General features: G+C 36.6%; 1 protein-coding gene across 2 annotated transcripts; it reads right to left on the bottom strand.

Moving 5' to 3' along the window:
- Nucleotides 1-3,753: 3,753 nt before the first annotated feature.
- MLC1 (modulator of VRAC current 1) lies at nucleotides 3,754-17,884 on the bottom strand. 2 transcript variants are annotated; one of them, XM_071423820.1, is made up of 12 exons: nucleotides 17,747-17,884; nucleotides 16,882-17,065; nucleotides 14,676-14,765; nucleotides 12,598-12,651; nucleotides 12,348-12,449; nucleotides 10,609-10,710; nucleotides 9,655-9,726; nucleotides 9,071-9,187; nucleotides 8,305-8,361; nucleotides 7,073-7,195; nucleotides 5,500-5,667; nucleotides 3,754-4,325 (listed from the first exon to the last, which is right to left on the bottom strand). In XM_071423820.1, the coding sequence occupies exons 2-12, from the start codon at nucleotides 17,059-17,061 to the stop codon at nucleotides 4,251-4,253; spliced, it is 1,140 nt and encodes a 379-aa protein (XP_071279921.1). In that variant the 5' UTR covers nucleotides 17,062-17,065; nucleotides 17,747-17,884; the 3' UTR covers nucleotides 3,754-4,250. The 2 variants fall into 2 exon arrangements, with proteins under 2 accessions (XP_071279921.1, XP_071279922.1); XM_071423821.1 differs by lacking the exon at nucleotides 12,598-12,651 and having other exon boundaries at nucleotides 12,348-12,434.
- Between the last annotated feature and the right edge of the window lie 3,897 nt (nucleotides 17,885-21,781).

The following is a 21,781-nucleotide window of genomic DNA, read 5'->3' as shown; positions in this document are numbered from 1 at the left end:
ATGAAAGTTAGGACAGATGTATCACCAGACATACCTAGGCAGCCAGAAATGGATTTTGTGACCTGATGTGTTGGAGTTTAAGCACAAAACTCCCAAGAGATTTCTGCTTTGGCTATATCACTTTTTGACTTTGTTAAATTAACATCAATGTCTATGCTGGAAGGCATGTTCCTGTCACATCCATGTTGGAGAAGTCCCAGGCTTCTGTGCAGCACAATAGCCACATTCACACTACATTTTGCAAGAGGACCCTGTGACATATCACTATGTTCTTCCCAGTTTCACTAACACAGGCACACATACAATGCTATAACAGTCCCCTGGCTATTATTTTAACCCTGTGTGCAGTTGTATTGCCTGCTCCAAGCAACAGACGTGTCTCCAGACCACATACATTAACCATAGGACATTATAACTTGAACAGCTTCTTGTCATACTCTGGAGTGGAGTGGTGTGAAGTGCTACTGTCATCACAACAAAATACTCACAAGGGATTCAGAGCTGCTTGGGAACTGCACTTTTCTGGGATCGTGCCTGTATCTCCTGTCCAGAGTGAGCCTGTGCAGCCAGGGCAGGTGAGCAGCAGAGGTACCAGCAGGGCACCTGTAGCCCAGAGAGACACAAGACAGGCTGGTGAAACACAAGCTGCCCAGTGCTTCTGTACTCAGCAAGTTACTGATTCACAGTCCAAGACAACCAGTACTCTTTTCATCTGTGTGATTCAAAGGGACCCTCACTCTCCTCACCCACCATCCCCTTCCTTCAAGAGTCAGGAGCATTCAGCAATGACAGCAAACATAGGCAGCACCTTAGGTGCACTGCTTACACGCCAGGCACAACCCACAGATGCTGAAGACTTTCTTTTCCTAAGATTAGAATCATACAATCATAAAGTGGTTTGGGCTAAAAGGGAATTTTAAAGATAATCTAGTTCCAAATTAGGTTGCTGAAAGTCCCGTGCATTATTAAAGAAATAAAGAAATTTTTTTTAATTATTTAAAAAAATCATTTTAGACCCCTCTGAAATTGTTAATAAAATTATTAAAGAAGAAAATGAAAAACTTGAGTATTAAAAAAAATCTGCTTAGAAAAAAGTAAAAGGATAATAAGAAATTATATTCACAATTCTCCAAAATTTTTGTGGACAATCTATACTTTTATGAACTTAAAGCTCAGAGAAACTGGAATTATTAGCACATGTGGAGGGGTTAAAAGTAAATCATTCATGCACCATGTGCATGATGTGGAATTATTAGCACATGTGGAGGGGTTAAAAGTAAATCATTCATGCACCATGTGCACACAACTTATTTTTTTTTCAGGAGATGCTTCAGTCTGCTTTTTTTTCATCTTACCCAGTTAAATCTTTTCTTAATTTTAGCTATCTTTTTTAAGCTAGGAACCTAACTCCTGGTATAAGCTAAGCAGTCAGCCATGGCATTAATTCCGGTGATACCCAGCAAGGCAGGAAATGGCACATTTCCAAGCAGAAACCCTTCTAACATGGCACATAGACATTTCCTTCACCAGGCTGACCTCAGAGAGGGATATGATTTTTGTCCTTTAACAGGTTTTCTAGCTTTGCTGTGGAAATAGATCGTCAACCAGCAGACCCTAATTAAAGCTTCAAGCTATCAAGATTTACTGTGTCAAACATCAATACAAAAAGTCCTTTAGTAAAGAAGGATGGGGGTGTTGGTTTGAGTTACAAAAACATTGACACACAGAGTGAGATTTACAGTGAAACTTTCTCTGCCTGAGAAATGCTTTTCATGTCAGCAGCCAGCCCTACATTAATTATGATTTTAAAAGCCTGCCTCTTACCTCCATGATTTTTCTTCTGGCAGAGTATGAGAAAATTCAGCCTCCAGAGAGGTATCCATGGTTGGGGCTCTTAGTTTACCAGGCATGCAGGGAGATTGTCCAGTCTCTGCTGTGCTGAACAGAGCAGGAAGGGAGCCATGGCCAGGCAGGGAGCCCTGGGATGTTCATCTTCACTGCAAAGCAGAATCTATGGCTGGCAGCTCTATTACAATCTTTTTTTATTCCCATCCCTTGTTAATCTAAGATGACTAAAAAACCTCAGATACACTCATATATCTTAAATATTTCTTATCTCAGGGTAAATTCAAATTTTAACTCAATCATCCTGTTAAGGCTATTTAGTTTTTCTCTCTTTTTTTGATTAATGCTATTTTCTTCACGTCTTATTAAAACACTTTAGCTCCCCAAGAGAAATGCAAACATCTCCTATTATATATGCTTTGTTTCTTCATAGTCACTCCTGACAGAAAAAAAAAATAAAATTTAAAAAAAAAAATCAGGAGCTGTTTAAAATGCTCTCACTTTAGAAGACAGCACCTCAAGCCATTTGACTCAAAAGGAAGTTAAAGTGCCTTTGTCTGCTTTGTTTGTCTAAGCATTTTGTGGAAAGGAAATTCCATCAGCTCTGCAACTTCCTTTAATTTCTTTTCCCACCTAAATCATTTACAAAAGTAATATCTACTTATATCTAACCTGGATAACCAATGCCCATCTTCACTTGACAGAAAACATAGAGATAATTTATTAAAGATACAGATTCAGTTGAACAAAGTGTTTTACCATATAACATAAAGCAAACCATCAAGGAAATGGTTAAGTTACATTCACGCTATTCTACATATTAATCTCTTTTTACTTTAAATGATTCATGAAGAACTTCTACACTCTACAGTCTTTTTCCAGTTTCATGCATGAGATTTAGGAAGTTAGATGTTTATTTTTAGGTGGAACTGTAACTATTTCTTTGCAACTTTCAAAAATATAGGGTACCGCCAACCTAACTTTTCCTACTTGTAAAATTGGTAGGATTGTAGCAGATATACAATTAATTATCTGTTACATTGAGAGAATGGTCACACAAGTACCACCAGTACAGGCATGAAATTTTGCAATAATTAAGAAACAGCAGCTGCAGCCTGTGGTTGTTGTAGTCTGAACCAAAAGCACACCCTATTATTTTTAGGTGGACAGGGAGGTTGCTGTATACACACTCTTAAAAAGCAAGTGCTCTAAACTTGACAGAGTAGCCTCTATGTATTTAAATCCAGAATAACTGTCAGCTTTCCCAAAATGAAAAGAAACATGTTCCTGTGCCTGAAAGGCTCCACACACTACACACCCTTCTCTCTTTCTTTCCCCTTCTCAAATGCAAAGAGCGAATCTTTGCAGCATGCTCTGAACAAACAATCTGAGTTATTTCACATTAAAAAAGAATGAACTTCAAAGTCTATAACCTCTCAAAACCCAACAATAAAACAACAAAACCAGGAAAAAAATAACCTCACCACCTTGTCAGCAGCTATCACCCTGGTTACCCCAGAATTCCTATTAACTTGGAAATTCTAATAGAGTTTGAAATCTACCCAATTGTACCCATAGTTCAGCTACAAGAAAAGGCCATCTGTATGGGGGATGTCCCTTGTTTCAGGGCAGCTAAGTTGCATAGCTTTTAAAAATAGTTAGGAAAAGAAATAAATGAGAGGTAATATACCTAAAAATAAAAAATAAAAAATAAATCTCTTTCAATATCAGTATTATCTTCTGTTATTTGGCCAGTTGCTTCTGTTTGTTGGATGGTTCAGTTTGGCTAGCAGCTCTTGTGTCCCAGCACTCAGAAAAAGCCTCTCCCCCGTTTAATAGTCCAGAAATTGAAGTTTAATGGGAAAGAATATTCTGTTGTCACCTCTCAGATTAGAATGTCAATCCACATTCTCGAGTTTCCACATAATAAAGACTTTTATTTATATAAAAGCAATAAGATGCAGAACACTTTACAACTCCTACAAAAGTGAAGTATAAGCAAAAACATCAATTATGACTTGTACTCATAACTTTACAAAAGCATTTATCAGTCACACTGACTGCATAACTGCAGTTACAACAATCTCTTGCAAATATATGAAGCCTACTACGTATTGCAATATTTTACTTTGCCATCAGCATAAATCCATGTGACTCATTACCTTTTTCTAAAGGTATCTTCTAAATACTAGGCTACAGATACCAACAGAAAAGACAGATGTATTAAAAATATTATCAACAAATTTTAAAATTATTAGAAAGATACATCATTTACTGTGTTATTCCATGGCTCCTACTGCTGCAACTATAGTGCTGTTTAAAAATGTAAGTTTTTAAACCTTCATTCAAACAGTTGATTTATTTTATTGGATTGTGCTGTGTTGGCTGCATTTGTAGAATCCAAACTACTGAGCCATCTGCACCACAACTGCCTTCCAAGCTTTATCTTTGTCAAAATCCTTTAAGGTATTATTGGAAACCTAAAAGTAAACAAATTTAAGACAAATGCAATAATGAAAAAATGTTTTGATTAAAAACTGAAGTTCAAGCAAATAAATACCTGAGAAAATCTAGCAGAATACAAATGTAAATAGGTACAGCCAGAGCTATTAAAATATTCTATACATTTGTAAATTGTATAGTTTTGTATATTATAGAGTTTATATTTAGGATATAAAATGAAATAGTGTAAATTGTACAATACTTGAAATATTTGGGTCTAAGAAACTTGGCCAAATTTGGCCAAATTCCCATTTTAAACAAGTAACTTAGAACATTTTTTCAAGACTTTTTCTAAAATATGACTGAAAGCCTTTGCACCTACACCTTTAATCCCAAAGCCAGAAGCAGCCTATCATGGTGCAACTGAAGCAAGATTTACCTACATACATGCAAACAAAGTAAGGTCTTGTCTAAAAACACAGACTTCTGAAAAGCCAAAGGGACTTGCAACTTCACCTCTAATATTATTCATGTGTTTAAATACTAAAAAGTAAGCAAAAAATGTTGCTTTTGCAGAGAAAGTGCTCCTTTTAGCATTTAACTCACACCTAATTTCTCAGTGACTCACAAACCAGGAATAGTTTTGTCAATAATCTCCAGCAGAGATCTGTTTAGCCATGCCATGACCCATGCTCCAAGACATGACTTGCAGCAGTGGAAGTGCTGCTGTGCTTCATCTTTTATACAGAACCTAAGTCCCAGGACACAGATCCAGCAAATAAACAACCTACACCAAATAGCCTCAGCAGCCTGAAGGGACATAATTCCAAAGCTTCCACTTTCCATTAGCAGCTGTTTACTGACTTGACTGATTTCAATCTCTGCTCCCAGCACTTTCTATCCAGTGCTAGACTGAATCCAGCACTCTCCTACTGCAGTAAGCATGAGTTACACTCTGAGAGTTTTTAAGGATACAGGGTGTAGCTCTGTACAGCAAAGGAAAGCCTAAGGGGTACAGTTCTGTGTCCCATGTCATGCCCAGTTATCATCTAACCAGGAAACTATTATCTCTTGATTACAAAATTAAGTTTCATAGAACAGCTTTTAATTGTGGTCTGAATTAAGATCAGAACTTAAGACCACAAAATATTACCCCAAAAAAGTATTTTAAAATAGGTATTTTCAAATTTTCTAGTGGGTATAAATACAAACCTCTGTTGTTCTGTATTCCTGTTTTTTAACCTGTGATGGTGTCCATGCTGAATCTTGTAGCTTCATTTTTGTCTTGTAATTCACACACTGTATTACGGTTCCAATAGTAAGGCATGCCTGAATTAGCAGCATCAACATCAGAAGCAACAGGAGTACATCATAGGATTGCTGAAAATAGACATATGTTGTTAACTATCTGAATAAAATATTTGATAATGTTCCCATCTCTATACTTTAAAAATTCCTATCTAGACTTTTTAAATCAAATTATAATTTATGGTTTATTTCAGCATAAAGTTTCAACCAAAATTTTAGTGCCTGAGTTTGTTCAAAGTAGAAGAGATCTATAGCTTCTAAGAAAATGTTAATCTGTCAAATTATCTTTTCCTTTGGAAACAGAACAGAATTGAGAAAACTATCCTCTAAAATAGTGTCTAACTGCTGGTTCTGACCTAAGCAATGTCACAGCTGTGTTTGGGCCTGGCCCTGTGCCTTGCTGGCTCTGATCTTGCCCTGCTGACCTGAGTTCCCGGATGACCTTGGATCTGCCTCAGTACTGTGGACTTACCTGGCAATTACTGCACCTGGCTACTATGGCTGGACCTGCCTTCCTTTACTATTTTTTGGGGTGCTGTAGGACTGCTCTGCTTGCCAATGAAGTTACCATTCTTTCTCTGTCTTGCTGTTTCATAGCTCATAGCTCATCACCCTGTGCAGAGCAGCCCACTCTTGTAACCACACACAAAGCAGAGTGAGAATGTAAGACATGCTCTGCAGGGTCACACCAACTGTCTAGACAGTGTAGTCATCTGTCTCCAATATGTGTGACAGGAGAAGCTACTTAAAGAGGGGATGTAAGCTGTCACCATTCCAGAGGTTCAACAACACTCCTCCAGAATAAGAACAGGATCACATACTCAGCAGTTTATTTTCCAGTCCCTGAGATATTAGTTTAACAAACATTTTCCCTCTTTTCTTCTAAAGTTACAAGACTCCTTAATGACTAGTGGAGACTCTTAATGACATTGGTCTAATGCCCCTAAGTGGTTCTTTGAACAACATCCGGGACTGGCAACACACTTTGCCAGTAGAGCACAAGAAAGCTCTTCAGCAATGCACAGGTAACATTTCATACTGAAAGGCTTTAAACTTTGCAAACTTTTTCTTCTCTGTCCAAATCCATACTTTGAATAAATCCAGGTGTAAGCTTACAATCCCAACGATTGATAAGCATCCTAAGAAACAGAAAAATGTACTCTTCAAGAACACCTCGAATCTTTAATTTAAATACTACAAACTATAAAAGTCTCAAGGACTCTAGCATGCTATATATTATTTTACGGTGTCTTTAGAATAAAATCCTATATTTTTAAAACTACAATTTCAGGGTGCCAATAGATGCAACATACTTTCAATTATATAATAAATCAAACAAGAGTTTTTAAATAATTTCTATAACATTTTATTCAATCTTTATAATGCAGTACCTTGTCTTCATATATTCCCTAATTTGCTACTGCCTTGCTACTGTAACATATAGAAGTTTATTTTTCAATTGCATAAAAACACATACTTTAACAGCAGGTGGATAACTTTTAAAGATGTCAACAACTTGCATGATACTGAAGGATAAATATGCAGAAGCAGTGAACAACAAAGGAGAGGTAACACTGCTAATGGCAATCAGGACCTCAACCTAAAAAATAAGATAATAAATGTTAAATAATAATCTAAAAAATTAACTCTGGTTTGTGAGCTATGTCTCCTTGAAGCAACATAACAGAAGCATGTAAAACTGTGTAAGATTATACATAAAACACAAATACTAACAGCTATCCACATTTCATGAAGACACAGAAGCAAGCTTTGTATAACCTAAGTTTCCTAGCCAAAACACTGCTGGCTTGTAATTCATATTTCATTCAATACAGATGATGATATTTTTGTTTTATTTTACAAGTGCCTTCCACACGCACATAGAGGAAGTAACACCCCATCTGGAGAGCCAGTATAAAAGCCACCATTTATTCTTCAATTTATATGAAGTAATGAGAATTAAAAACAAATATTGCAGACTTGCAACATAAAATATCTTATGCAAATAAATTTGAGTGTCCTGAGGCAAATTTACTGCCATACAACAGCAGCTGAGTTTCACTCAAATATCACCCCTACAGGATTATATTCTGACTTCAGTTGTGGTTATGCCTCATTACTCACTTAAATATGGTCACATGACTATTAATTACAACAGATATTTTAAGGAGCCTTAACTACACATCTAGAACATTCAAGGAATAAATGCACTCTACTGAATATTATTAGTTCTTGCTGCTAATCACAAAGATGAAGAATTTGTTTAAAATAGGTTCTAGGTCCAGCACAGCCTGCACACCTAATTTTCTTCTTTCAGAAACCACAACTGATAATGAAAGAAAAAGGGAACCTACTCTCAGGAGCTTGAAAGCAGTTCTTGGCATACCATATGAGGTATGTCATTTCTCTATAGTAGTATCTTTTCCCAAGGAATCACTACAAATTATCAAAAAAACAAAACAAACAAAACAAACAAAAAAAAACCCTAAACAACCAACCAAACTCTTCAAATTCTTTTCTAGAACTGATGAAATGAGGCCTCCAAAGGGGTTACCGGAGTTCTTTTAAGGGATACCAGCTAACACTCCTGCTACATATTTGTCACATTTTATAGAAGCAGCTAAAAACAAGCCAGCAAACTTAGTGCTCACTATCAGGCAGAGTTTCTTAGCATTATTCCACTCTAATTAAAGAATTTTACACACTTACCAGACATTTACTTGGATATTCAGCAGCTACATGACTTGCAATAGCACTTGGAAAGCACTAAACAAAAGAGTGTAACAAAGTAAGTATTTATTGACTTGAAAATTACAAAAATTATAATTGAGTTACAGTAATTCCCAGTATTCACAGCTTTTTTCTTTTGTGAATTTTGAATGCTGAAAAGCTTGTTTATGAACTTTTTCCACTTCATGCAAAGGGATTTTACAGACACATATATAAACCTCGCGGTCATTGTCTTCTTTCTCAAATCCTTCGTGGCGAGCAGGGTGGCACAACATCCTTTATGAATCCACTGCTCCTGGGTACAGGCTGTTATTAGGGATAAGGGTTACCAATCACAGCCTCAGACTTTTAAAACAGGTTAAACTGAGAGGTTAAATAAGATGTTCTAAGGATTCTACCATGCTAAACCTAAACTCAACATTTTCTTTTGCAACCTAAAATATTCTAAAACCTATGACTTTTTTTGACAGATCACCTCACTTGTAATACCCTTGTTTTAATACTCATTTCCATTTTACTGAATTGCGGACTGAGAATGTATCAGAACTGAAGTACTGCAAACCAAAACAGATCAAAAATATTTCATAAATATATTAAGTATATTGAAGTTTTAATTAATTTGCTAAGCAGCAATTCCCAAACAGTATTAGAGCCAAATAAATACTCCAGTGGGAGGAGAAAAGTGAAAAAAAAATTGAATAAAATACACTGTTTTAAAGGAGTAGCTTCTATTTGCACTACTTACAGCAACTAAGATCCAAAAGAATGTTACTGAGAGGTATGGACCTGAGACTAGAACATCCATATTCAAAGCAATTATTCCACCAAATACTGATGAAATTCCAATAATCACCTCAATGACCTAAAACAAATAAGAGCGCACAAATTATTAATAACATATTTGAACACGAAATTTCCTACTTGTGTATAGAAAGGACCTCAGCAGAAAGAATAAAATACATTTATGCTACTAGCTAGGCATAAAGTCTATGTTTTCCATATCTAAACTATGGCAAAACACTAGCTAGCTTAAGTGAAAACAAGATCAGCTTCATTATACATATTTATGCTTTCATTTATTAGCTCTCCCAAACAATAGTTCAGCTTACACTATTTATCCTTAAGTCATTAGATAGTCTCCTTCCCATAATAAAGAGCAGTTGTGATTTATTTTGCAATCTTCTAAAAGGAAATATTTTACCGTATCTCTCATTTTTGTCTTTATTCTTTCAATTCTTGGCTACAGTGATCTCTTCCTGTCTTTAAAGAATTTTAGCACTTAGAAAGGTGAAATAATAAATTGATTCAATGAAACAATGCTTTTCTTACTGAGTATGACTTCAGAATTCGAGCAGGAAAGCTGACATTGCTCAAAACAATGGCACTGTCGTGTGCAGCATTCTAGAGGGGAATAAAAAAAAATCATTATAAAAAGTATACAAAGCAATACATTTCTTTCTAGAAATCTTATACAACCTCTTACAGGTCCTAACAGTGGTATGTAATGTCTGGTTGGCCCAGAAGAGGTGACAGTGACACATCACGGTGTTCTCCAGAGTCAGACAACAGCAATTACATGAAAACCAAATTATTTAGTACCAGATTAGCTGTTCAACAGCCACCATTCAATAATGAAATATTTTCATCTTGTCTTCCTTTTCCACCTTCAAAGAATATACTTTTCTCCTGAGCCTTCAGGTTTTACAGATGTGGATCAGCAGGAGACAAAGGAAGACAGGGCACTACACAACTTTATTAACCAGTATTTCCAATGGCATATCATGTTTGCTTCATTCTAAATGAAGTACTGTTGTAGAAAAATGAGGGTGGGGTTTGGGAAATCACTAGTGAATAAAGAAACTTTTATCAGTAGCCCCCAAATCCTGAAGCCAAGAGTTGTGCAGATACCACCAAACTGGCATACAAGACAAATACTTTCTCTACATCAGGCTTCAAAAAGATTTTGTTTGCATACATGCAAGTTATAGTACCCTAATCTTTCCAATATCAAGTTTCATTCTACAAAACAGAAATAAAAAATTTGCCATGCCCATTCATGAGATATTCGAAGAACTGTGCTGTATAATTTTCAACAGGTAATTTAGCAGAGGAGTCATTGCACTTTTAAAAGATAAAAGAAGAAATAACTGTTTAGTACATTACTTTTATTTATATTTATTTAGCATGCAAAGTTATATACTGGTGTTGCCAATAAATTTTCGGCATATGTAATACAGGAAAATGGAGAATTTTTTACCATGCACAATCCTTAAGGGTACCTACTTTCTTTCTTGCACAGCAGTCTTCAGTAGACCTAGCTGAAATGATCACAGTAGTTGCCATGAAGATTTCCAGCAGAATAAGTAGAATCAAGTTGAAATTTATCTGTCAGTAAAATCCCAGACATAAATGAGTTATGTCTTCCATATCAAAAATAAAGGGGCTGAGTCTAGCATGATTAGGCAGGTTGTCTAGTTTCTGTCAGATTTAGACACATCTACTGATTACATACTTTGTTATCTATTTTCTTGGCTCTTGACAAACTTCAAGAACAACATAATACTCAGAATGCCTAACCTAAGAAAGAAACTTTTAGTTCATTTATGCAAATATTCTGCCTGAAGATTTTATTGCTGTCCTCCAGAAGAGGAGTTTATGATAAGGGAGTGTTTGCTGGGTACGTTTGCTTTTTGCAGGTCCTTCTATGTGAACCCAGAACACTGCAGCAACTAATGGAACATTCTCAGGGGAAGGAGGGCCACAGGTCACAACTCCTAGGTTGCAATCCCAAACTGTGTGCTACCATATTGGACACTGAATGAAAACACAAACCAAAGAACTGCACCAAGGATCCCAGTTCTGTGCCCTGCTCAGTGCTGGCAAAACATTCACAAACACTCTTCATGGGTTCACAATGCTTGCAGACTACATTGCAAAAACATGGGTGCTGCCATTGCTCATATTCAAGAGACAAATAAGTGAATGCAATACTTAATGTTGCTTTTTTGTTCCTTATTATTCTCATGAAAAGAGGTAGACACCTACACTGCATGGACTGAATCATTTCCTAGAGGCACACAAGTTAGGAAGAATTGATCACCCTATCTTGTCGACAAAAGCACCATGTTTTTCCATCAGCAGCCCAAAAAAACATCTGGTAGTCAGTCAGGCCATTGGGGCAAAGTACCAAAAGTCTAGGAAGGACTGACACTATTCCAAACCTATAAAATTACAGCAAACCATTGTTCAACAACTTAGAACAGAATTATGTGTTTCCTCATGTCAGACCTGCTTTGTTGATGATGAAATCTCCATCTTTCTCTGACATGTATCTTGCAGCACATGTTTTTTGAAAAATGTAGTAAGTGGTAGATTTAGGAGGCTTTTTTGGACGCTGAAATTCACTTTTGCTTAGGAAATGATAATTGAAACTATGTGCTTTGCTGTACCCAAAAGACTGTACAGTTGTACTAACTCTGCAAACAGTGATAAATGTCATTGAGAAACTTCTAGAAAATGTGCAACAATGAAGAATACAGGACTTGTTAGGCAAAAGAAGTGCAAATGTGTGGCCTGCAGAACAACTTAATCCAGATTTAAAATTCCCATGATTTAGACATGTTTTGACACAGCACTAATACTGATATGAGCTGGCAAGGCCACATGTCACACTTGGCAGTGCAGTGCCAAGTAGATGCACAAGTTTGACTCCAGATGCACTGGAACTAAACTGATGGACTATCTCTCTCAATTAGTCCTAGGTACATGAAGTAAATAACAAAAATTGAAAAAGCAAGAGTAAATAAATTAGATTCTTGTGAATATTATTGCAGGTAAATAACACTGGGCAAAGAGAAATGTAAGGTTACTGCTGTATGATCTCTCCTCACAGACCAAGCAGGAATAGTGGGATATTGGCAGCAAAGTAATGACATGTGATCTCCAGGCACGTAATGTCCTCCCCACCTTGTTTTTTAACAATGATAAATGTATCACAATTAGTAATTGTTTTAGTAACTTACATTTATAGCTGATGGATTGAGGACAAGTTTGCATCCAAACCAAACTAAACACGTCGTTGTAACAGCAAATGTAGAGACAAAGAGAATCTGAAAATTTGGTATCTGAAAAACAGTTTCAGAATGGGGTTTTTCTCTTATTTTAAACATAGGGGAATATGAACACACATACAGATATACAGAGATAGATTATATAGATAGATATAGACATATAGAGAAATAAACAAAATTGACAATAAAGTTTCATACTTACCACATTAATTTTATTCCTTGCTATAGCAAAGCTCACAACTGCTGAAGGAATACACTGGGAAAATTAAAAAAAAAGACTAGTGGGATCTTCTGCACAATGAATTTTATATATACTTCTATAGATGTATTTTATGTGTCTGAATTCATATTCAGTACACTTAGACAAACAGAAGATCAGAAACTCTGAAGAAAAAGTTTCATTTGACTGAAGTCATTAATCACAGTCAGTGTCTGAGAATTACAAGAAGTTTAAATATACCTTCCATATCCCTTAGTTTTGACTAACTACCCAGCATAATGTGATGAGTAAAAGAAAGAAAGTCTTTCATGAGGTATTTCATGCCTTCATTAGTTTAAATTAACTCTATAAGGCCTGAGATCCTTGAGCAGGAGAAAACAGTGCTACTCCCAAACTGGGCCTGCACATTCTTTAGACACACATCATCCTCAATGAGTAAGCTAAAATTTGCCCAATCTCAAAACAGTTCTGAAGAACCTTGTGAAAATCTGCTGAGTCAAGACAAACTTGGAGAATTGTGCCTGGGATGTCCTTTTGGCTCACTGGGAACTATGTTTCCCTACTTGAGGACATAGATAAATGGAAAAGTCACGCACAAATAAAAAGTCTCACAAAGTAATTTCTCTATCCCTTCGCTGTTCCCCACCACAACAGACATAGCTCCATTACAGACCCAACTCAATTTTACACAAATGCCTATTAAAATTATAATAAAAGTGTTCTTATGTTAAATAATGAATCATGCAATAAATGCCACATTTCTAATTCTCTTCCCACACACCTGAACCCTAATGGCTTAACAATGGAACACTATAAAGAGAATAATACTGATATGTAAAATTCTTGGCAGCACTTCCTCAACACCTAAATGACCTTTACTGAATATAATTAAAACATTCTTCTATGTCCTGGATACACAGGAGTTCCTAGAACACTACAGGACTATGTTTAGGCAACTTAATTCAAGTACTAGTCCAGATGGTGACAGTCCAGAGAGCAACTCAGCTTCGGGCTAAACGAGACACTTGGTGGCCAGCTGGCTCCACGTCTCTCTAGGCTCTTCCGACTGCACCAACATCACCATCTGCAGCAGGAGCTCCAACACCTTCCTCACATACAGACACCAAACATGCACACCTTCAAACCCAAGGTGAAAACCTGCTGCAGCCAAAGATCTACCAGGTCTTTGGAAATTTTCAAACATGAAGTTCAAAGAGTCAAGGTTTGGGCAGAGAAAGAGACATCTCAGTAACTAAACCAATGTTGCAGAGAATAAGATATCTGTGAGGATACTGACTTAAACTCCTCCAACTTTAACACCTTTAGTGGAAGCCCAAGTGATAACTCATTCACAGAGCAACTCCTGGGACTTGTTTGTCTCAAGTAATCTTGGACCTAACTTAAAAACAAATATAAAAGTCAAGTTGAGAAAATAACAATGACAGAATGTTGCCATAAACAAAGCAAGTACATGAGACTTATTAATATCTAAAGCTCAAACTAAGTATATATAATACAGTAAACATGTATATGCACCCCTCAAAGTACAGAAAAAAATATTGCACTCTGGAAAATGTCGGCCATCTTTAACGCATATTATTTTACTTTAATGCATTATTTTACTAATAAAATAATAATATTCAAGAGAATTTTAGTCTGCTTCGGTACATGGATATTATGGCAAAATAAACTGAAAAAATAACACTTCACGATATAATATGAAATACATTTTGATAGCATATAGCCAGAAAACTTTCCAAATACATAGCAACAAAATTTTTCTTAAAATCAAGCACAGGAAAACTGCTCAGCAGATTAATCTTGCATGCCAGTGGTGAGCTGATTAACCAAAATGGTAGCACAAACTCAGTTGTCTTTATGACAATAGTTATTCCTTTAACCATGCAACAAAAATCCATTTAATGAACTGTTAAATATAATTAAATCTTCCATGAAGAAAAGCAGTAGAAAAAGAAAGAATAAAAGACATAAAACCACAAAAATTATTTACTATTGCATTTGCTGTCAAACAGCCACAGCAAATAATTAAGAATGCTTACTGAACCTGCTGCACAACGTAAATAATCCATTTCAGATGGAAAAATATTTCCCAAATATAGTGAAAATCCAGAAGTAATAAGGAGGCAAGTCTGCAAAGCAACAAATAAAATAAATTTATATAAATAAAACTGTTTAAGAAAGAAAACTAGTCAGACATAAATCAGTAATCAACCCCTTTCAAACTGAGCTACTTTTAAGAATGCAGTTTTTGTGTGAATAAATTTGAAGAAAAATATCAAAATATGCTGACTTCTGAAGATATTTTGCTGGTTACCAAGACCTAATAATGAACAATGTTCATGTTTAAATCAAGAATTTTGTCCTGACCTGGCAAATACCTCGATATAAGTCAAAAGGTAACTGCAGTGTTTAGTGGTAAAAATGTTTCAGAAACCTCAGCTACGTCTCTACTTTGCATTCCCTGCTTGAGTCCACCAACATTCATTATGCATATGGGCAGCTGGGCAATTGCCAACTAGAACACAGGAATAAAAATAGTATTGGGATACATTAATGAAGTTTCTTCCACTATATTCCTACATCCCTCCAAATTCTCCTCCTGCCTTCATTCAGTGGCACATCCAAAAATGTTCAACTGCTCCTCTTACCTTAAAAAGTTTATTTCATAACTACCACAGTTACACACTCTGCAATAAGCCAGTAGTGTCTTCTACTAACATTATTTTGGTTTTCCTTGTCATTCCTCTGAGTAGGCATTTCTTTGAAGGAGCTGGGAAAGGTAAGAGACAGAACTGCTCTTTTGTTTTATTTGGTTATTTTTTTCATGTTAGAAAATTATTGGGGGTATTTAAAGAGTCCTTGTCAAAAAAAGACAGAAAATAAGGAAAGCGTATGTGCATGTATAAACACACACAGAAAATTTTGGCAGACTGTTAGAACAATCTATGGAACCACGAGCTGAAATTGTGCTTGATGCTCATCAAATTGTTTCTGCACCAAACCAGCCCATCAGCCACTTTGATGTCACTGTACAGTTGGCATCTGCTCCCTGAAGTAGATGGTTCTGTTCACTGTGACTTACATTGCTCAGCATGCAGACTTTTTCTTCTGGACACTGTCTTTCAGAAGGGTTGATAGAGACTAAACACTTGGAAGAAAAATCTAATTGGAACTTAATCTAAGAGTTTATTAATAAAATTGCATTTTCATTTTTCCATGAAATTCATTCTTCTTGATAATATGACTTCAGCAAATGATCATTAAATATTATTATCTCCAAAAATTTACAACTACTCAGTAAATTACAGACAGTTGTTCTTTTGGACAATTAAGTGTGAGAAAATTTAATGCAAATAAAGCCAGCACTTCTTTTGCTCTCTTTTCATGTGACAGTACATCTGAAAGGAAATCCAAGGCTTGCAGTTTGTCAGAAAAGAAAAAATGCTCAGCTGTTTCCACAAAAATAAGGCAATACTTTTATTCACTGTGCATAAACAAGCAATTACCATATTAACAGTGGGACAATCTTAGTTCTTAATAAAAAGTACGCTTCAAAACACACAAGTTGACAGAAAAAGAAAAGATCAAATTCTAATTGCTATAATGAAGTTTAATTAACTTGGCTCAGAACATGGAGAAACATATGATGTACATGCAAGATGAGTATCCTGTCATTCTAGCAGTGAACACAAAAATTCAAATCACTGTGTTGTTTCTGTAAGGAGCACAAGTATATACCTCACCACATTAATGATTATACCAAATAATTATGTGGCTATTGAACCCTGATAGATTAATGTGGCAATCAATACCACATATCTTTTTAATGCCAAAATGGTATCATGGCAGCCAGAGTACATTATATAGATAGAAGTATTTTTAAAAGAATACATATGGTCTGCATACTTTATATATTCTACCAAAAGGCACTGCTTATAGATACACATGGGCTGATATTTACCACTACCAAACTTGTCCTCTACTTATATGGTTAATATCAATGATAAAAATAAGCCTTCATACACCACCTCTGATTAGTAAAAAAATAGTCAAAGAATACCAGCAGTCTACATTCCAAATTTGCTAAATATGTTTCTTTTCTATTATTACAAAGATTTCTTTTCAATACTATCAGTGATGAAATTCTTAGTCTTCAAATGATGTCAAACAGAACAGAGCACTAGGCACTAAGAACTGGGCACTAAGGCCTGTATTTTTAAATTTGCTATAATTTAAAGTACTTACTCCCATCAGCAAAGAAAATATCCATGTTTTGTAACTAAAGCAAGGATGCAGCCTCTTTGACAGCTGAAGGTCACTGGATTTGATATCTGGTATATAATTTCCATTCTCTTGTTTTCCCCGCTCCAAAGTTGGCATCCTGTCATAGCTAAATTCTTCTCTGTAACCTTCTTCCCTGGTCATAACACTTCACAAAGGCAATTAAATAATAATAATGCAAGTTACAAAGAAAGAGAAAAAATATAATTTAGATCCTTCACATACCAAAATCAGTGCTCAACTAGTTTTTTTTGTATTCAAGACAAAATATATAAACACAATGTTTAGCTACTGGATGTATTTACATCTCAAAATATGTGAACTTTCTAACAACTTACTTCCACACCTTAACTAAATTTCATCCTACAGCCACAGTTCATAATGACACAGTAAAAGTACCAACATATTTAAAGTTTGTGTATCTATGATACCCCAGTAAATTATCATTTCAAGATCTAAGAACCAGTTTTAGAGGTGTTTAGTTAGTGCATACCTCTATAAACAAAGCTTTTTTTCTTTTTCAACTCTAGGACAGCAAAGAAAATCAAACAGGTTTCAATATAAATTCCATTTGTTTTCAACACTTTTTATCGGCTATCTAAAATGACAGACTTCCCTATGAGACCCATGAACACACAAACCCACAATAACTCAGCTACAGCAAACTGTTTCTAATTTACCCATTTCTCATATCAACCATTTCTCTTGTTCATTCATCCTTTTTTGTTCACCTCACTGCTTCCCAACCTCTTAAAATACCATGAGGAGCATCTTATATTAGAATTAAGTTACTGTAGATTTTTCAACAGTTAAAAACCTTGGTGCTTACCTTCCACTGAAAAGTGAACTGTCAGTTTCAAACAGCCCTGTGAACACAGCTGCCTGTACACTTTGTGATATTCTCACCGTTCAGTGAGTCATGCCGGCTTTGAAAAGTTCTCCCTTACACTTTGGCTTTCAACAACATCTATTCAGATATGGAACAAAAGCACAGCAAGAACTTCAGTTAAGCCAGGGAACAGGAAAATGCCTCCTGAATTTTAATTAAGAGAACACACTAGAAAATGACTGTACTACATCTCGTAGGGCTGCCTCCAAATCAGACCAACAAATTAAAAGTTTCATGTCCCTTTTTTATTTGAGTACTACCCCTTACTTAGCATCTTAAATAAAAGTTTCCTCACTTTTCCACTTTTGGCTATCATAATACCCGGTGATCATAATATCTAACAATTGAGCTCTTGTTTCAAAAGAGCAAAATGCACTTACAATGCAATATTCTCCTAAAAAAAAAACTACAGATAAAAGTTCAAGTATTACAGTATCTCAACAACATTGGAAGCTCAAAATTTAGAGGTTATAAATCTATCAAGATTATTCTTTTCACTGCAGGACACTTGTCTGTCTTTTTCCACTAAGCCCAGTTTTCTGGAGTGCCCAGACAAAGCTGGCACATTTCAATCGTGCCGTCATTCGCACTTACAGAGCACCCAGATGACTAAACAACATATTTTCAGCCCAGCAGGCAGCACTGACATGCAATGGCCAGCGTACATTGGACCCAGTCCTCCTGCTTATTAAGCAATGAAAAGGGGGAAAAAAAGGACGTTTTTATCTTGAAGATGTTGGCACCTTGACAGCTACAGCAATGACAGGGTCTTTTGTCTAAACTTTAAACACTCTTGTAACCAAGACACAATTAAATCTTCAGTATTCTGAAGGGCATCACCTTCAAAGTATGCTAGAAAAACTTCTGAACAGCACAACTTCTCAGTTTGTACAGACTGTAGATTTCCTTTTTTCATAATGTCAGCCAATACTGAAAGAATATTAAAATGTTACAGTTGTTTTAATAGATTTAAACAAGGGAATTAGTACACCATACACAGCAATAGACACATCTGTAAACTGTGCTAGAAAAGAGGGGGAAAAAAGATTGCACAGTCAAGCAGAACTTTCTGAGGTAATTAAGCCCTACTGTTCCTCTGCTCATGGAAGAAACACTGCACAACTATTTCCATTATCTGTAACTTTCCAAAGACCATGGTTTAATGGAAAATGTGTATTGCTTATCTGACAGCTTTTTCAGTGAACACTAGGAACTGATTGACACAAATTACCATAGACACAAAACACAATCATATTTTAACCCTTTTGATCAGTTTAGGGAGAAGGTTTGTGGGTTGTTTTTTTTGTTGTTGTTTTGTTTTGTTTATTTTTTACACAAAATTGGTGAGATAGTCAGGTATTTACTTGATCTAATCTCTTTGAATAAAAAGAATTTTTAAAGTCCTGCACCACTGACCAGAACAGGGTTCAAACCCTAGAACAACTTGTTCACAGTTGCAAGTGTTTCAGCCAGTACTGTTCCTGAAAGTTCCCTCTCTCAAGCATGGTTATACAGTGTTTTCTCAGGTTATTGTGAAATTCCTCCTACCCCCTTTCCTGTGTACTTCTCAGTATTTCCCATTTCCCTTTTGCACAGAGGTTCATTGCATAATTAATGCATCCTCTGCACTTGGCATCAGCATGAGCAAAGAACACTTAAACTTCAAAGTTTAGTTTCTACTCTAAAAATTTTCTGGGGCGTTTATTTTATGTTCCCTTCACCTCATGTTCCTGATTCCAGAAAAAGTCTCTTTTTTGTGCAAGATCAGAACCCAAGTCATTGACTAAGACCTTCTAATGCTAGATAAGGTACAAATGTGATGTACAAAGAGATTCCTCCTTATTCTAAAGAATGCATAGGAATGTTCCACAAAGGCTGCAGCAAGTATAAAATTTCAAACACAACAAGAGAAGCTTCTGAAAAGGATTTACAAGTTAAGTGTTTTGATTTTAAGTTAGGCCAAAAGATGCCAAGGGATGACAATTAAATCAAATCATGAGCAGCTATGAATAACTACATACTTCCACCACAGGACTGACCACTGAATAAGTCAGTGTGCCTGAAGCAGCTATAGCAGATACTTGGTCATTTGCCACAGGCTGTGTGCAATGCAAGCATCACCCACAGTAATGACAAAAGATAAAAAACAGATTACCAGTTATAACTCAAGTGCCAAGGGATAGTGTGACAAAAAGGTACATAAACTTGTCAGAGTCCTACTTTTGCTATCAAGGACTAAGGAAAAAGCATTCTGTCCCGGGCCATGTTCCCTAGCCCTGAAGGAAGATTCACACACACATTCCAAAATCTAAATGAAAACCACACCTGAAGCTCTGGTGAAGTTTACATTTAGCATCTGACCAACTCTTCCATTTTCTGAGGAGTTAACAGCTGCACTACACTTGTGTTTTTTCATACAATATTTAATTATGATATTTTAGCTCATTACCTGTATTCCTTATTGAGTATTTTGACCTCTTTTAAAATCAGCTCTTTGACCTATTTTATTTCTCTGAAGCTGACTCCTCAGTCCATGTCTCACGTCTTGGGGCATGTACTGAACCAAGATCAAAATGTAGATGAAATAGCTACAAATGGATGCCTTGCTCCCCTAGAATAACATTTGCTCTCCCAGTATAATACTTTGGATTTAGTCCTTCATGTAAACCATCATCTTTTCCAGAAACACAATCTCTTCAGCCACCACACTTATGCTAGCTAACAGTCCCCTGTCAGCACTCCCACTGGAAACTCAGTGAAAGAAAACAGTAGTTAAAATTCTTTAAATCAATGTATCCAAAAGAGGCCAACGCTCTCTCAGCACTTTTCTAAAAACAGCACTGGCTACAGACATGCACGTTTCTCCTTCCAATGGCATCATCTCAGTTACTTCAGAATGAGACACTGGAACCTGTGTGCAGTTACTGGCAACCAGAACTTATTCTGCTCTAGGAACTGTACAGAACTCTGTAACAGTGTTAAACCATCTGAAATGCATTCCTAGCCCTTCTTTTCCTAAATAACGCTGAGTGAACCATACAGCCAGAAACTAAAAAGTTGCCAAAGACAACTGCTGCTTTAGTCACACAACTTAGGCAGTGTATTTTGTGATTTCTACAAAAAATTACACACTGCTCTCTCCTCAACATCCTGAAAGCATCTCCTGGAACAGCTTTATATGGCAGTTCCTATTTAAAATACTGGGATGCCGAGTATCAACTCAAAAAACTTTGCTTTGTGAAGCAGCATTTGTTGAACAAAATGCAAAGAGGCCTTACACAAGATATCTGAACTGCACTGTGTGAAGAGAACTGGTAAAAAATACAGATAGTAACTACAAGGATAGCAAGCACAGAACTACAGCGACAGTAACTCTCTAGAACTACTGAGATAGTTCTCTAGAACTACAGAGATAGTAAACAAGTCAGTGAAATCATATTTCCTCAAGCACTACAGCAGCTCATTTATTAATGACATTAAGTCGAAAGCACCTTCTTTTCCTGTTAGGCAAGTTTACCTTGTTCTAGAGTTCATCCTATCATTTTGAAACTGGCTGCTACTGAGAGCATCACAAACCACCAATGTGCCACGTGCATGCTCTTCCAAGCCCAGTGTTTCAGCACACTGGAGGGACTCCGTGCCTGGCGTATTCCCAGAGCCACGCAGAGCTCTCACCCCAGGGGAGGTCACAGCCGGGCCGTGGGTTCTCCCTGGTTCGGGCGTCCCATCGCACGAACGCCATCATACACTACGAACGCAATTTCAGACAGCACCACCAGCAAGCAACAAGCTGCACACACTCCCTTCCTTTAAGCTCTTCCGTGGTAGCCTCGTGCGACTCCACCTTTCCCGTGCCCTCAAGCGCCGCCGGCCGATCCCCTGCAGAGGGCAGCCCCGCGCCCTGAGGGCCCTGCCCGGCGCCGGGGCCGCCCCTGCGCGGGCCCGCGGGCGCCCCCGAGGCGCGTGGCGCTGCCG

Source organism: Agelaius tricolor, unplaced genomic scaffold (assembly GCF_023055355.1).
Source record: "Agelaius tricolor isolate 1412-34295 unplaced genomic scaffold, bAgeTri1.0.p SCAF_3, whole genome shotgun sequence".
In the NCBI taxonomy this organism is placed as follows: domain Eukaryota; kingdom Metazoa; phylum Chordata; class Aves; order Passeriformes; family Icteridae; genus Agelaius; species Agelaius tricolor.
This window is presented reverse-complemented; position numbering and strand designations above follow the sequence as displayed.